Source organism: Odontesthes bonariensis, chromosome 9 (genome assembly GCF_027942865.1).
Source record: "Odontesthes bonariensis isolate fOdoBon6 chromosome 9, fOdoBon6.hap1, whole genome shotgun sequence".
NCBI classification, from domain to species: Eukaryota; Metazoa; Chordata; class Actinopteri; order Atheriniformes; family Atherinopsidae; genus Odontesthes; species Odontesthes bonariensis.
This window is the reverse complement of record NC_134514.1, coordinates 1,864,330-1,880,332: the sequence shown is the minus strand read 5'-3', so window position 1 is coordinate 1,880,332 and position 16,003 is coordinate 1,864,330. Positions and strand designations below refer to the sequence as shown.

The 16,003-nt window shown below is 43.7% G+C and overlaps 1 protein-coding gene across 2 annotated transcripts in view; it reads right to left on the bottom strand.

Moving 5' to 3' along the window:
- Window positions 1–840: 840 nt before the first annotated feature.
- The window catches only part of LOC142387955 (arf-GAP with coiled-coil, ANK repeat and PH domain-containing protein 2), a 30,560-nt gene continuing 15,397 nt past the window's right edge, over window positions 841–16,003 (bottom strand). The window contains exons 9-23 of one of the 2 annotated variants that reach the window (XM_075472733.1): window positions 15,870–15,944; window positions 15,686–15,789; window positions 14,952–15,003; window positions 12,461–12,561; window positions 12,281–12,392; window positions 12,008–12,201; window positions 11,363–11,432; window positions 10,877–10,971; window positions 10,726–10,802; window positions 10,132–10,286; window positions 9,920–10,029; window positions 9,117–9,227; window positions 4,169–4,230; window positions 3,908–4,081; window positions 841–1,455 (exon numbers count right to left, since the gene is read on the bottom strand). In XM_075472733.1, the coding sequence (XP_075328848.1) occupies window positions 3,921–4,081; window positions 4,169–4,230; window positions 9,117–9,227; window positions 9,920–10,029; window positions 10,132–10,286; window positions 10,726–10,802; window positions 10,877–10,971; window positions 11,363–11,432; window positions 12,008–12,201; window positions 12,281–12,392; window positions 12,461–12,561; window positions 14,952–15,003; window positions 15,686–15,789; window positions 15,870–15,944 (1,479 nt within the window). In that variant the 3' untranslated portion in view covers window positions 841–1,455; window positions 3,908–3,920. The other variant, XM_075472732.1, reaches the window with a different exon arrangement.

The following is a 16,003-nucleotide window of genomic DNA, read 5'->3' as shown; positions in this document are numbered from 1 at the left end:
GCTGAGAAGACAATTCAACTTGGCAGTGTTTACAGATGACTTTGGTTCTGTCGACTCCGCCGTCTGGAAGAACTTTAAAATGAAAATGGCCGAGTAAAAGTTCCGTACCCTTCTCCATATTTGGTGGATCCGCCGATTACTTTCTTTTCCTGTTCCACAGCAGACAGCAGCAGACTTTTACAAAATAAAAGCCTGTGAGAAACAGACTTTTACAAAATAAAAGCCTGTGAGCTACAGACTTTTACAGAATAAAAGCCTGTGAGCAGCAGACTTTTACAAAATAAAAGCCTGTGAGCAGCAGACTTTTACAAAATAAAAGCCTGTGAGCAACAGACTTTTACAAAATAAAAGCCTGTGAGAAACAGACTTTTACAAAATAAAAGCCTGTGAGCTACAGACTTTTACAGAATAAAAGCCTGTGAGCAGCAGACTTTTACAAAATAAAAGCCTGTGAGCGACAGACTTTTACAGAATAAAATAATCATAATTTAGGATCATCAGGTGACTGATGAGAGCTGCAGGTTCTGGATGGATGTAAATAAAAAAAATAAACCAAAATGTGAATGAGGGCTCCTTCCTCACTGACTGCTGGGATGGATTTAAAGAGTCTGAGATCCTCTGTGTTTAATGTTCAGGAAACATTTCAGACTGGGCTGAAAATGAGGGAAAAAGCAGGAAATATCCAAAGCAAAACTGAATCATTCATAAATCTGAACTGTTTTATTTAATTTCTTTTGGAGTGAAAACAGAGCAAAAGTTTCTCATCAGAACCGGGTCTGCTTCTGGGTGTTCGGGTAACGAAGGTTTTCTGGTTGGAACCGAACAAACGGACGAGTGATCGACATGTTCAGTGGTTTTATTCAGCAGCTTCATGTCTGACACTTACAGAATATACAGGAACACTTACAGGAAGTGATGTCACATTTACAGCGGGTTCCCTTTCTGAAGTTTAAAGTCCCACATTTTTACATCTTTAACAGTTTAATAGTTTTATAAGTTTACACCAACACAGTTAAAACATCTGTCTCATATTATCACTGTAACACTGATCTGATAATAAAAAATTACATTTCTGCTAAAGTCTTACGCTGTGAGCAGTTCAGTTTTTATGAGCTTATAATGAATTTTTACAGGATTTCCAGCAGCTCCGACACAAAGAAAGGAGTCAGTGGGCCGTTTGGCTGAGAAACCCAACATCAAACCCGTCAAAGAAAAGATAAATGAAGGCAGAAAACAAGTCGGTTTTTAACTGAATGTTGTTTGAGTTGGTTATTATATATATCGTGGCCACTAGATGGCAGTAACATGTCCAATTTAAAGGGACATACTGTGTAAAATCCCTTCTTCCTGTTCCTGGGAGCATATATCAGGGCGTCTGAGGTGTAAAACTCCTTCTTCCTGTTCCTGGGAGCATATATCAGGGCGTCTGAAGTGTAAAACTCCTTCTTCCTGTTCCTGGGAGCATATATCAGGGCGTCTGAGGGGTAAAACTCCTTCTTCCTGTTCCTGGGAGCATATATCAGGGCGTCTGAGGTGTAAAACTCCTTCTTCCTGTTCCTGGGAGCATATATCAGGGCATCTGAAGTGTAAAACTCCTTCTTCCTGTTCCTAGGAGCATATATCAGGGCATCTGAAGTGTAAAACTCCTTCTTCCTGTTCCTAGGAGCATATATCAGGGCGTCTGAAGTGTAAAACTCCTTCTTCCTGTTCCTAGGAGCAGATATCAGGGCATCTGAGGTCACCAGCAGGTGTAAAACTCCCCCAAAACACAACCCTGGTATTTATTTAGTTCCCTTTGTTTGAAAGTTCCTCATTTAACGAGCCGTTCTGATTTTCATTTCTAAAGTACGTCACTCCTTAAGTTGACTCCGCCTCCTCTGCTAAGCCCCGCCCACTCACATCCCCCCTGCTAGACGGATGAAGCCAGCTTCTGGTGGAAATGTTCTGCTGTCAGCTGCACTGAGGAGCATGCATCTTCCATCCAGCAGCAGCCTCAGAGGATAAACTCTATCTGAGGCTAATGTTCCAGCAGAGTTAGCTACAGACTGTGGATGAACTCTATCTGAGGCTAATGTTCCAGCAGAGTTAGCTACAGACTGTGGATGAACTCTATCTGAGGCTAATGTTCCAGCAGAGTTAGCTAAAGACTGTGGATCAACTCTATCTGAGGCTAATGTTCCAGCAGAGTTAGCTAAAGACTGTGGATCAACTCTATCTGAGGCTAATGTTCCAGCAGAGTTAGCTAAAGACTGTGGATGAACTCCATCTGAGGCTAATGTTCCAGCAGAGTTAGCTAAAGACTGTGGATGAACTCCATCTGAGGCTAATGTTCCAGCAGAGTTAGCTAAAGACTGTGGATGAACTCTATCTGAGGCTAATGTCCCAGCAGAGTTAGCTAAAGACTGTGGATGAACTCTATCTGAGGCTAATGTTCCAGCAGAGTTAGCTACAGACTGTGGATAAACTCTATCTGAGGCTAATGTTCCAGCAGAGTTAGCTACAGACTGTGGATGAACTCCATCTGAGGCTAATGTTCCAGCAGAGTTAGCTAAAGACTGTGGATGAACTCTATCTGAGGCTAATGTTCCAGCAGAGTTAGCTAAAGACTGTGGATAAACTCTATCTGAGGCTAATGTCCCAGCAGAGTTAGCTAAAGACTGTGGATGAACTCTATCTGAGGCTAATGTCCCAGCAGAGTTAGCTAAAGACTGTGGATAAACTCTATCTGAGGCTAATGTTCCAGCAGAGTTAGCTACAGACTGTGGATGAACTCTATCTGAGGCTAATGTTCCAGCAGAGTTAGCTACAGACTGTGGATAAACTCTATCTGAGGCTAATGTTCCAGCAGAGTTAGCTAAAGACTGTGGATGTGCAGCAGCCACTTTTCATCCCACTGTTTTAACAACTTGGTCCAGTTCAACGCTGGACTGAAGAAGTTGAGCCACAAAGAGGGATCAGTCCAACTCTCAGAGCCTGAACTTCAGAGCAGGGAAATGGAAGCATCTGAGAAATAACTCCTCCTGGTTTATTTATTGGTTTATTTTCTCCTTTAGCAGCAGCTAACACTAACAGCTTAGCTAATGAAGGTGACTAGCTTCTAAGGAGTTATTGCTGTTCCTTTCTGAAAGATGAACATTATTGTTCCCACATTACTTTGTTAGCTGAACGGTTCCGTTCTGTAACTCATCATCTGTTTAATGAGGTTAATATATCCAAAGTGTTTAAACGCAGTAATTAACGGTACACATGCATTACTACGAGTTACGCTGTGTACATCTCCAGCTTGGTCCATCACTGTGGATGAGAAAGCATTGTTTGCTAGCATCTGCTGCTAGCTTACAGCTAGCATCTGCTGGACCCTGGGGAAGCCTCCCGGCGTATGAATGAACCACTCTGTCAGCTCACTAAGGTTCTGCCAGCATGTTAGACTGGACTTGTGTGAGTTCCATCCAGATGTTCTGTCAAAAGCATAAAAGCAGCAGAAAATAAAACTGGCCGGTTCTGAACAGATCTGCTGACCATAATCTGGAAGTTGAGCTTATTAAGTACAGACGTGTTCTCACTGATGCTGTGATGTCATCACCTTGATTTAAAAGGACAGAAGAAGAACCCAAACGACTCTGAAAGGAGGAACCAGAAAACGTCCGCCTCCCTCCAGAACCGCAGCTTCTTCTGTCGTAACTTCGGTCTCGTCTGAATTTAAAACAAACCACTTTCCTGAACTCTGGTGACACGTCCTCCATCTTTCTGGCCTGAATCTGAGACCCACTCCTCTGGGACGCGTGTTTCTGGGGACAGGAAACACTGCGACGCCCAGCCGTCCCTTCAGTCCAAGAAGAGAAGAAGAAGAGGACCAAAAACCCCCAGCTTCCCCTCGTGTTCGGCCCACCCGTGTCACCACGCTGACCTGGATGTTTCTGTCACTCTGACGCCTGGCTGTTCATCCCTCCTCTGCCTGCCTCTTCATCCTCCTCCTCCTCCTCGCCTCCACGGCTGAAACGCCGCCTGCTGAGCTTCTCCGGGTCGTGCGACGCCATGTCGCTGAAGTCTCTGAAGATGTCCTGAAACGTCTCGTCGTCTCCTGAGGAGCGACAGCAGAGGGTTCACCGCGGTGAGTTCAGGGTTCAGAAAAACTTCAGAGCAGTGACTGCTGTGTTGGTGGACTGACCTGTGGCGCCGAAGACTCCCTCCGAGTCCCTCATCTCCTCGTTCATCCGGGCCATCCGCAGCCTGAAACGCATGGAAAACAAACTGAAACCCATGGAAAACAAACTGAAACCCATGGAAAACAAACTGAAACCCATAGAAAACAAACTGAAACCCATAGAAAACAAACTGAAACCCATGGAAAACAAACTGAAACCCATGGAAAACAAACTGAAACCCATGGAAAACAAACTGAAACGCATGGAAAACAAACTGAAACCCATAGAAAACAAACTGAAACCCATGGAAAACAAACTGAAACGCATGGAAAACAAACTGAAACCCATAGAAAACAAACTGAAACCCATGGAAAACAAACTGAAACCCATAGAAAACAAACTGAAACCCATGGAAAACAAACTGAAACCCATGGAAAACAAACTGAAACCCATGGAAAACAAACTAAAACCCATTGAAAACAAACTGAAACGCATGGAAAACAAACTGAAACCCATGGAAAACAAACTGAAACCCATGGAAAACAAACTGAAACCCATAGAAAACAAACTGAAACGCATGGAAAACAAACTGAAACCCATAGAAAACAAACTGAAACCCATAGAAAACAAACTGAAACGCATGGAAAACAAACTGAAACCCATGGAAAACAAACTGAAACCCATGGAAAACAAACTGAAACCCATAGAAAACAAACTGAAACCCATGGAAAACAAACTGAAACGCATGGAAAACAAACTGAAACCCATGGAAAACAAACTGAAACCCATAGAAAACAAACTAAAACGCATGGAAAACAAACTGAAACCCATAGAAAACAAACTGAAACGCATGGAAAACAAACTGAAACCCATGGAAAACAAACTGAAACCCATAGAAAACAAACTGAAACGCATGGAAAACAAACTTAAACCCATGGAAAACAAACTGAAACCCATAGAAAACAATCTGAAACCCATGGAAAACAAACTGAAACCCATGGAAAACAAACTGAAACCCATGGAAAACAAACTAAAACGCATGGAAACAAACTGAAACCCATAGAAAACAAACTGAAACCCATAGAAAACAAACTGAAACCCATAGAAAACAAACTGAAACCCATAGAAAACAAACTAAAACCCATAGAAAACAATCTGAAACCCATGGACAACAAACTGAAACCCATGGAAAACAAACTGAAACCCATAGAAAACAATCTGAAACCCATGGAAAACAAACTGAAACCCATAGAAAACAAACTGAAACCCATGGAAAACAAACTGAAACCCATAGAAAACAAACTGAAACCCATGGAAAACAAACTAAAACCCATGGAAAACAAACTGAAACCCATGGAAAACAAACTAAAACCCATAGAAAACAAACTAAAACGCATGGAAAACAAACTGAAACCCATGGAAAACAAACTGAAACACATGGAAAACAAACTAAAACGCATGGAAAACAAACTGAAACACATGGAAAACAAACTAAAACCCATAGAAAACAAACTAAAACCCATAGAAAACAAACTGAAACCCATGGACAACAAACTGAAACGCATGGAAAACAAACTGAAACCCATGGAAAACAAACTGAAACCCATGGAAAACAAACTGAAACCCATGGAAAACAAACTAAAACCCATGGAAAACAAACTAAAACCCATGGAAAACAAACTAAAACCCATAGAAAACAAACTGAAACCCATGGAAAACAAACTGAAACCCATAGAAAACAAACTGAAACGCATAGAAAACAAACTGAAACGCATGGAAAACAAACTAAAACCCATGGAAAACAAACTGAAACCCATGGAAAACAAACTGAAACCCATGGAAAACAAACTGAAAGGCATGGAAAACAAACTGAAACGCATGGAAAACAAACTGAAACCCATAGAAAACAAACTGAAACCCATGGAAAACAAACTAAAACCCATGGAAAACAAACTGAAACCCATAGAAAACAAACTGAAACGCATGGAAAACAAACTGAAACGCATGGAAAACAAACTGAAACCCATAGAAAACAAACTGAAACCCATAGAAAACAAACTGAAACCCATGGAAAACAAACTGAAACGCATAGAAAACAAACTGAAACCCATAGAAAACAAACTGAAACCCATGGAAAACAAACTGAAACGCATGGACAGGTTTATTTCCACTCTGGAACTACTACTACTACACTTTAAAACAACAGCAGCTGCGACAAACAGAAACAACTAGAAAATTTCTGAAGAAATTCTGATGGGTGCTAATCTACTGCCTGCCCTATAAAAAAAGGTTTAGTTCACTTAAAGCTGAGAGTCTCCTGTCACATATAAACTTTGAATGAGGTCTCTGCGATGTCGTATGGCTAAGTTATGAGAACTCCAAAACAGGGCAGTTTTTGGCTCGTTAAGTGCTTTTCAATGCATTTTCCCATTGCATTTTGCACCTCTGCGAGTCCCAAAATGGAGAAGACAGGTGTGCTGTAGACAGTTATGTAATTTTTATCAAGGTCCTGTTTAAAATACAACTTTTATGGCATTTTCAAAATGGCCCCGGTAAGTGCTTTTCAATGCATTTTCCCATTGCATTGTGGGTATTTTCAAACTTCCCCTGACTATCAGTTTAAAGGAGAAAAGCAGATCAGATTTATAACATGAAGCTGTTATAACAGGGCAGCCATCTTGGCTCTGCCCTCATAAGCAGTCTTAGAACAGAGCAGGCTAACAAGGCGTTGCCCCGGTAACAGGAGCAGGTGCGGCTCGTCTGTGTCTCTGACATGTACGCTCACTATGTCTTCTTAAAATCGCACTATAATTTTGACTGCACTCGACTGTCTCGAACAAACGGTCGCTGTTCGAAAAGTAAAAGTCGCATCCAAATAATTCTTGAACCGTCAGCGCACCAAGAGACGGCAGAAGCCAGCGGTGTAATTTTGGAGAGGCGACCTCTGGGCTCAGAGGCAATTTGTAAGAATATGTGTGGCAGAGCTCAATGAGTGTGACTTTGTGTGAAAGAGGACAAAAATGCCTACATTTTTAAGTAAAATTTGTTCAGATCGGGCAGATATTTCGGACATGAGAGACATTTGTTTGAGGAATTTTTGAGTAAGAAGCAGAGTGGGAGAGAAACCTCGGCTGAGATGTAGTCTTCCTAAAACGTAAACTGCCGTTGTGTCAAAGCTGTATAATGTATCAACAAACCCTTTGGTTCAGTTAAAGCCGAGAGTCTCCTGTCACATATAAACTTTGAATGATGTCTGTGTTATGCTTTATGGCTGAGTTATAAGGCCTCTAAAATAGGCCAAAATGGGCTCGTTAAGTGCTTTTCAATGCATTTTAGTTCATAATAGCATAATAGTCCAGCACAGGAGTAATATGTGTGTCTAATGCCTTTGGCATTGGCACCCATAATAAAACACCATAACAGAAAGTAAGAGCAAAAGTCTCAACGTGTGTTAAAAGCCATAAGAATAAAAATGTGTCTTAAGATGAGTTTTAAAAGTGGACAATAAAGGGGCACTTCTGATATGTAACGGCAGATCGTTCCATAGTTTGGGAGCGGCAACACTAAAAGCTCCGTCTCCTCTAAGCTTTAGTTCAGACCTCGGTACCTCCAGCTGATCAGCTGACCTGAGGCAGCGAGCGGGAGAATATGGCTGAAGCAGCTCAGAGAGGTAAGATGGGGCAAAAACAAATAAAATAATCTTAAAATGCACAGGCGGCCGGTGGAGAGAAGCCAGGATAGGGGTGATGTTTTCCCTCCTCCTGACTCCGGTTAGAAGCCGAGCAGCAGCGTTCTGGACCAACCGGAGACGCCTGAGGAAAGACCGGCTGACTCCAAACTAAAGAGCGTTACAGTAATCCAGCCGAGCTGTAATGAAGGCATGAATTACTGTTTCAAAATCTTGTCTTTTGCTTAATCTTTGCCAGCTGCCTGAGACGATAGAAACAGGACTTGACCACTTCTCCAACCTGGTGATCTAATTTAAGATCACTGTCTATTATAAAACCCAAATTAGAAATTGCTTCAAATAAGACGTCAAGGGGCCCAGATCAATAAGGGATGTTTCACAGGGGCTGCTGGGACAAAACACCATCACTTCTGTTTTCTGGTCATTAAAATTTACGAAATTTAAAGCCATACAGGCTTTAATGTCTTCAAGACATAGAAGTAGGGGCTTGATGGATGAGGCTCCTTTTTTTAGTGGCATCTATATTTGACTGTCGTCAGCATAACAATGAAAGGAGATCCCATGCTTTCAGAGTATTGGACCCAAAGAAAGCAAATAAAGAGAAAAAAACAGGGGGCCGAGGATTGAGCCCTGTGGAACCCCATAAAGTAGAGGAGCAGTGGAAGATTCAGAACCAGCTGAGTTTACAGACATGGTTCTGTCTCACAAATAAGACCATTAAACCACTTTAATGCGGTACCACTAAAACCAAGTTGGGTCTGTAAACGAGATGGTAAAATATTGTGGTAAACCGTATTAAAAGCAGCGGTTAGGTCGAGCAGAACGGGAACAACATATTCATTTGCCCTGAATATGTCATTAAAAACTCTCACCAAAGCAGACTCTGTGCTGAACGATGGGAACGCTTTTTGAAAAACAAAAATGAAATAATTGGACCCCAAATGAATGGACTGCAGACCGAGCGGTAACAGGAAAGGAGGATTCCAGGGTTCCCCTGTTGTTGTCGTCCCCGTCCAGCTGCCCGAAGGCCCTCGATGCTTTTAGAGAACTGACAAAGAAGCTGACTTCAGTTTGAATGAAACCGGTCGGGTCGAGACGCTGAGGATGACTGAACACACTCTGGATCCTCTGCAGTTTGCTTACCGGCCTCAGAGTGCAGGACGCCACTCTGCTCAACACGATTTTAAGACCTCTGAACAGCACCGGACCTTTATCTTTTATTTTGTGGTGAATGAGCGGACCATCTCCTGTCTGACAGAGAAAGAACGACACGGCGTACTCACAGCGTGACGATGTCGGCGTGGGCCGTTTCCACGGCGATGGCCAGCGGGTCGTGTCCTCTCTCGTCCACAGCGTACTGATTGGCTCCTCTCTTCAGCAGGAGACACACCTGCCTGCCTCGACCAATGACAACGAGCCGTGTTGACTGCAGTTCGAGCTCCGTGGCTGTGTGGTCGAAACCGCCTACTACTCCTACTAACTAACTTTTTTAAGTTCCTGGATGCATACTAGATTCTCCGAAATGTTGGGTATGCATCATGAGGTTACTACTCATACTCAAACTACCCAAGATGCAACGTAACGTGACGTCGCCGATCGTCATTTCCTGTCAAAACGGCAGTTTCAAGCTAGCTACAACGAGGGTAGGTTCACTTCCTGTTTTCAAAACAAAAGCACCAATTGTATGGTAATGGCTTTCCCTATGATAAAAGGCAACGGGTATTTTATTTTGTGAAAATAACCAGAAGTGCGTTGCTCACTGCGGCTAGCTTTAGTAGCGCCGAATTCGTGGGAACAAAATTGTAAACAGCCGGTATTTTGTCAGGTTTTCAACACGTTGGGGATCTAAACGACTACTTTCTCACCTGAAAATGTTTCAAATGATGCTAAAGTTTACAGAGTTTAGAGCTTAAGGGAAATCAGCTTCAGGCCGGCTGATTTCAGCTCGGGCAGGAGCGAAATGCATTGTGGGTAAACGCTCTGCATACTGTCTGATCGATGAGTATGTAGTATGTAGTATGTAGTATGTAGTATGTAGTATGCGGTTTCGAACACAGCATATGTGAACAGGTGTGCGTGCGTTTACCCGGTGTGGCCGGCGGTGGCGGCGGCGTGCAGCGCTCCCTGTCCTCTGAGGTCTCGGTGGTTGACGTTGGCCCCGTTCTGCAGCAGGAACTCGCAGGCGGACAGCGACCCCTGCAGGCAGCGCCCACAAACACAAGCCACTCAGAATCAGACTCAGAACCGCCGTGATGGCGGCGTCCCGGCGGTTCTGAGTCTGATTCTGCGGCTGCTCACCCCCACAGCCGCTCCGATCAGCGCCGTTCGGCCCTCCTCCTCGCCGATGCTCCCGTTGACCTCCGCCCCCTCAGACAGCGCCGTCGCCATGGAGAGGAGGTCTCCCGCCACGGAGTCCCGATACAGACGCAGCCCCGTCTCGTCCTTCTGATGCTCTGAAACAGAAACTTCAGATATGAGAAATCTTGGTTTTTATGCCACCGTCCATCGTCTCTTCTTCATGAGCTTTAAAGGGTTAAAGCGACGGGTGAGCTGCCGTTAAGACGCCTTCTGATTGTTCATGAAGAAGAGAAGCTGCTGAAAATGAGGATGTGATTCTGTGTCAGAGAGGAGAAATGAACTGGAATGAACTGGATGAACCGGGATAACCGTTTGAGCTGGTCACCGCCAAATTATTCCCAGAATTCCCTGAACTACAGCTCTGTCTGAGAGGTTATTCTATATGAGCCGATCCAGTCCTGATCATCTCAATATTTCATTTATTCAGAGCAAATATTCTGTCAGTTTGTTCCTGTGAAAACTCAATAAAAAACAAAGAAGAAGCAATAAGTAAAACTAAAAGCAGACGGACACTTCACGGACTGTGGGACTTACGAGCTCCGTCTGCGCTGCTGCGCTGCACGAATCTCTTCTCCACGTATTTCTCTTTGATCCACGCCTCCTTCTCCGCTCTGAAAGGAGGAACGTCACAGTTTACCCTCTCTATCCACACAGATGACTCCTTCATCAGAAGCAGAGACGTTACCGCGGACTGTCGGCTCTGGGTTTGAGCCGTCCCTCCTCTGAGCGCCGAGCCTCGTAGATCCCGTTCATGGCGTCGTTTCCCAAAACACAGAGTAGCTGCAGAAGAAGAAGAAGAAGAAGGTCAGGTGGAGGCCTGCTCAGGAGATCTTTGCTTAATTAATCTTTTATTTTTTATTTATTTAACCCATACTAATCCAGGTTAGTCCCACCCTCTTCTTAAAGGGAGACAGTTAAGAATCAAATAATCTGTGACTGAAAGTCTCACAAAGAAACTGGATGGAATCATGAACACGTGCTTCCTGAAGGACCCACGGAGCTGAGCTGACTCCACAGAAGCAGCAAAGTTTCACCTTAATGTTTTCACGCTGCTCTAATTCATGAAAAAAGGTTTACTCGGTAAAAACTTGCAGAATGTTTCATCTTTATCTTTGGATCAAAAACACGTCACACATGTAGTCTCAGCTGGTTTTCAGCAGATTGAAGCTACCTTGAGCTGTTCGGCCTCCCAGGAGTCCAGAGTGAGAGATCGCACCTTGGACACGTGCACGCCGAGGCTCCTGCAAACACAACAACTTATTCCACAAACACAACGTCTTATTCCTAGGGGTGTGCAAAATAATCGTCATGACGATGCATCGCGATTCTAATTTTCGCGATCTACTGCATCGGTTCTTGACGCCAAGTATCGATTATTTTTTTAATTTTTTTTATTTTTTGGGAACTTTTTATGCCTTTAATGAAAGGACACATGCAATTGATGCATTTCGCTGCAAGGGATGTTTGCAATATATGTTTTATTTTTTTATAGTTTTATAAAGCCTATGCACTTTTTGTGATGAGTGTGTCCAGTAATATTTTTTTTAATGGCAATACCTCCAAAATTTGTTTCAATAAATACAGTTATGAATTGATTTGCTTTGAGTTATGTATCAATTAAAGACACTATCCAGGTCATACACAGCCAGTCAGCCACTGGTAATGGCTGTATTTTTTTTTTTAAGTATGTTCAGTGAAAATATCGTGATGCATCGTGGCGTGTGAATCGTGATTCGAATCGAATCGTGACTTCTTTGCCAATACCCACCCCTACTTATTGCACAAACACAACATCTTATTCCACCCTGACGCCCACCTGTGTATACCCGAGCACTCGATGCACATGGTGACCGCAAGGTTGGTGGACGCCCAGCGAGGCTCCTCCTCGCCACAGTCGCAGCATCGCTGGTTCCCGGGTCCCCTTAAGGCCACGCCCAGCGCCGCCGGCCTCCGAGCGGGCGGAGCCGGGGAGGCGTCCCCGCCGGCGAGCGGAGGGAGCGGCTCCTTGGGCTGCAGAGAGGAAGGACGCACAGACGTTACAGCTCTGAGGAGTGTTCTTATTTACCCCAGAGACGCTGAATGCTCCTGCCTGTGTGAGCGGGCTGCCGGCCTTCTGCCTGTAGGCGAGGTCGATGCTGCCCTGCAGGGCGCCGAGCCAGGCCTGCCTCAGCTGCTCCGAGTCGGTCTGCAGAGCGCAGCACCTGAACACACACACAGCGTCAGCTGGGACACTTTCAGCTGGCTTTCCTGTGAGCGAGCGCCCTCTTACTTCTGCACGGAGAGCAGCTCGAAGCAGAACCGCCGGTCGATTTGTTCCTGAGACTTGACGGCACACAGCCGGAGGTCCTCGAACAGAACCGCCGCCTCCTCCTGCAGCGACATGAAGAAACACTTCAGAACAGAACAGCATCCTTCTCATCACAGCAGAGACACCGAAGCAGCCAGAATCAGAGCCGCTGTAACAGACTGAAAACAGGCTGCGAGCTCCTGAGAGGACCGCGGTGACCCGGTAAGTTTAGGGTATTTTGTGCAGCAGATTTCATATGAAAGGATCCAGAACTACTGAGCGGTATCTTCCCTTTAACGTCTCATATTCACATCTTTATGTTGGAAGTTGGTCAGGAAGCTCCAGAGACACAGATGGAAGAAGTTCTGGGACCAGTTTAGAGCCAGAATCTGATTAGATTAACTGAAAGTAAAGGTGTTAAAGCGTCGCCACATTTAGATTTCAGCAGGTCGACTCACTAAAAGTCCCACAATGTGCCTTAAACATCTGGCTGATGTGTATAAACGGTTAATAACCTTTATCTTATTCGAACATGTCACACGACTAACGGAGCTCACTTTTATTGTTCCAGATGTTTTAATCTCAGACAGAATCAGCTGTTTGGTTTATCATTAGAACAGCTGTTTGGTTTACCATTAGAACAGCTGTTTGGTTTACCATTAGAACAGCTGTTTGGTTTACCATTAGAACAGCTGTTTGGTTTATCATTAGAACAGCTGTTTGGTTTATCATTAGAACAGCTGTTTGGTTTATCATTAGAACAGCTGTTTGGTTTATCATTAGAACAGCTGAACAGCTGTTTGGTTTACCATTAGAACAGCTGTTTGGTTTATCATTAGAACAGCTGTTTGGTTTATCATTAGAACAGCTGTTTGGTTTATCATTAGAACAGCTGTTTGGTTTACCATTAGAACAGCTGTTTGGTTTACCATTAGAACAGCTGTTTGGTTTACCATTAGAACAGCTGTTTGGTTTACCATTAGAACAGCTGTTTGGTTTATCATTAGAACAGCTGTTTGGTTTATCATTAGAACAGCTGTTTGGTTTACCATTAGAACAGCTGTTTGGTTTATCATTAGAACAGCTGTTTGGTTTATCATTAGAACAGCTGTTTGGTTTATCATTAGAACAGCTGAACAGCTGTTTGGTTTACCATTAGAACAGCTGTTTGGTTTACCATTAGAACAGCTGTTTGGTTTATCATTAGAACAGCTGTTTGGTTTACCATTAGAACAGCTGTTTGGTTTACCATTAGAACAGCTGTTTGGTTTATCATTAGAACAGCTGTTTGGTTTATCATTAGAACAGCTGAACAGCTGTTTGGTTTACCATTAGAACAGCTGTTTGGTTTACCATTAGAACAGCTGTTTGGTTTATCATTAGAACAGCTGTTTGGTTTATCATTAGAACAGCTGTTTGGTTTATCATTAGAACAGCTGTTTGGTTTATCATTAGAACAGCTGAACAGCTGTTTGGTTTACCATTAGAACAGCTGTTTGGTTTACCATTAGAACAGCTGTTTGGTTTATCATTAGAACAGCTGTTTGGTTTATCATTAGAACAGCTGAACAGCTGTTTGGTTTATCATTAGAACAGCTGAACAGCTGTTTGGTTTACCATTAGAACAGCTGTTTGGTTTACCATTAGAACAGCTGTTTGGTTTACCATTAGAACAGCTGTTTGGTTTATCATTAGAACAGCTGAACAGCTGTTTGGTTTATCATTAGAACAGCTGTTTGGTTTACCATTAGAACAGCTGTTTGGTTTATCATTAGAACAGCTGTTTGGTTTATCATTAGAACAGCTGTTTGGTTTATCATTAGAACAGCTGTTTGGTTTACCACATTAGAACAGCTGTTTGGTTTATCATTAGAACAGCTGAACAGCTGTTTGGTTTACCATTAGAACAGCTGTTTGGTTTATCATTAGAACAGCTGTTTGGTTTATCATTAGAACAGCTGTTTGGTTTATCATTAGAACAGCTGTTTGGTTTACCATTAGAACAGCTGTTTGGTTTACCATTAGAACAGCTGTTTGGTTTATCATTAGAACAGCTGTTTGGTTTATCATTAGAACAGCTGAACAGCTGTTTGGTTTATCATTAGAACAGCTGAACAGCTGTTTGGTTTACCATTAGAACAGCTGTTTGGTTTATCATTAGAACAGCTGTTTGGTTTACCATTAGAACAGCTGTTTGGTTTATCATTAGAACAGAGTAAAGAGTGAATCAGAGGGCAGAAGGTGGATTTACAGGAGGAAAGAGTCGGTGTTCAGCAGGAAGTTCAGAAGCTGCCATGCCGGCTGCAGCGCTGAAGCTCCTCCTTTACCTCTCAGGCTCGTCTGCTCTGCTGGTTTCCTTCTCTGGGACGCCGTTTCTAACGGGCTCTGTGGGAACTGGACTCATTTGGAACTGAATGAATTGTTTTGGCTTGAATTGGATGAGCCTTTATAATTATATTACATTGAGCGTTACCTTGTGGGACTTCCTGTAGAGCAGCTGGTTGTCTGTGAGGGTGAACCAGCATCTGGAGGAAGGAGGAGAAGATCTCAGTTTCAACATGAACCGTGAGTCTGGCTGTGTTCGAAACCGCATACTTCCATACTACATACTTCATACTACATACTCATCGATCAGACAGCATTCAGAGCGTTTACCCACAATGCATTTCGCTCCTGCCCGAGCCGAAATCAGCCGGCCTGAAGCTGATTTCTCTTAAGCTCTAAACTCTGTAAACTTTAGCAACATTTGAAACATTTTCAGGTGAGAAAGTAGTCGTTTAGATCCCCAACGTGTTGAAAACCTGACAAAATACCGGCTGTTTACAATTTTGTTCCCACGAATTCGGTGCTACTAAAGCTAGCCGCAGTGAGCTAACGCACTTCCGGTTATTTTCCCAAAATAAAATACCCGTTGCCTTTTATCATAGGGAAAGCCATTACCATACAATTGGTGCTTTTGTTTTGAAAACAGGAAGTGAACCTACCCTCGTTGTAGCTAGCTTGAAACTGCCGTTTTGACAGGAAATGACGATCGGCGACGTCACGTTACGTTGCATCTTGGGTAGTTTGAGTATGAGTAGTAACCTCATGATGCATACCCAACATTTAGGAGAATCTAGTATGCATCCGGGAACTTCTCACATACTAACTCAAAAAGTTAGTAGGAGTAGTAGGAGAAGTATGCGGTTTCTAACACAGACTCTGTACCTCTTCCAGGTTTTGGGTTTCCTCCTGGAACGCTTGAACAGGTAACCCTGGATGATGTCATCGCTCTCAGGACACGGGCTGATGGTCGGCTCACCTGAAGCGTCCTGCACACACACAGAGAAACCTGTTGCTCACCAGGTGTTGACATCCAGGTGAATCCAATGAAGACGGCGGCCGTTCTTACCCTCTGCTGCACCAGCAGGTGTCTGTTCTCCAGCTCCTTCCTCTTAGCAGCAGAGTCGGCCGACAGCTGCGACAGCTGAGGAGCAGAAAACACCGTCAGTTCAGCCGAGGGTGGGTTAAAGGGGTCAGGGTCAG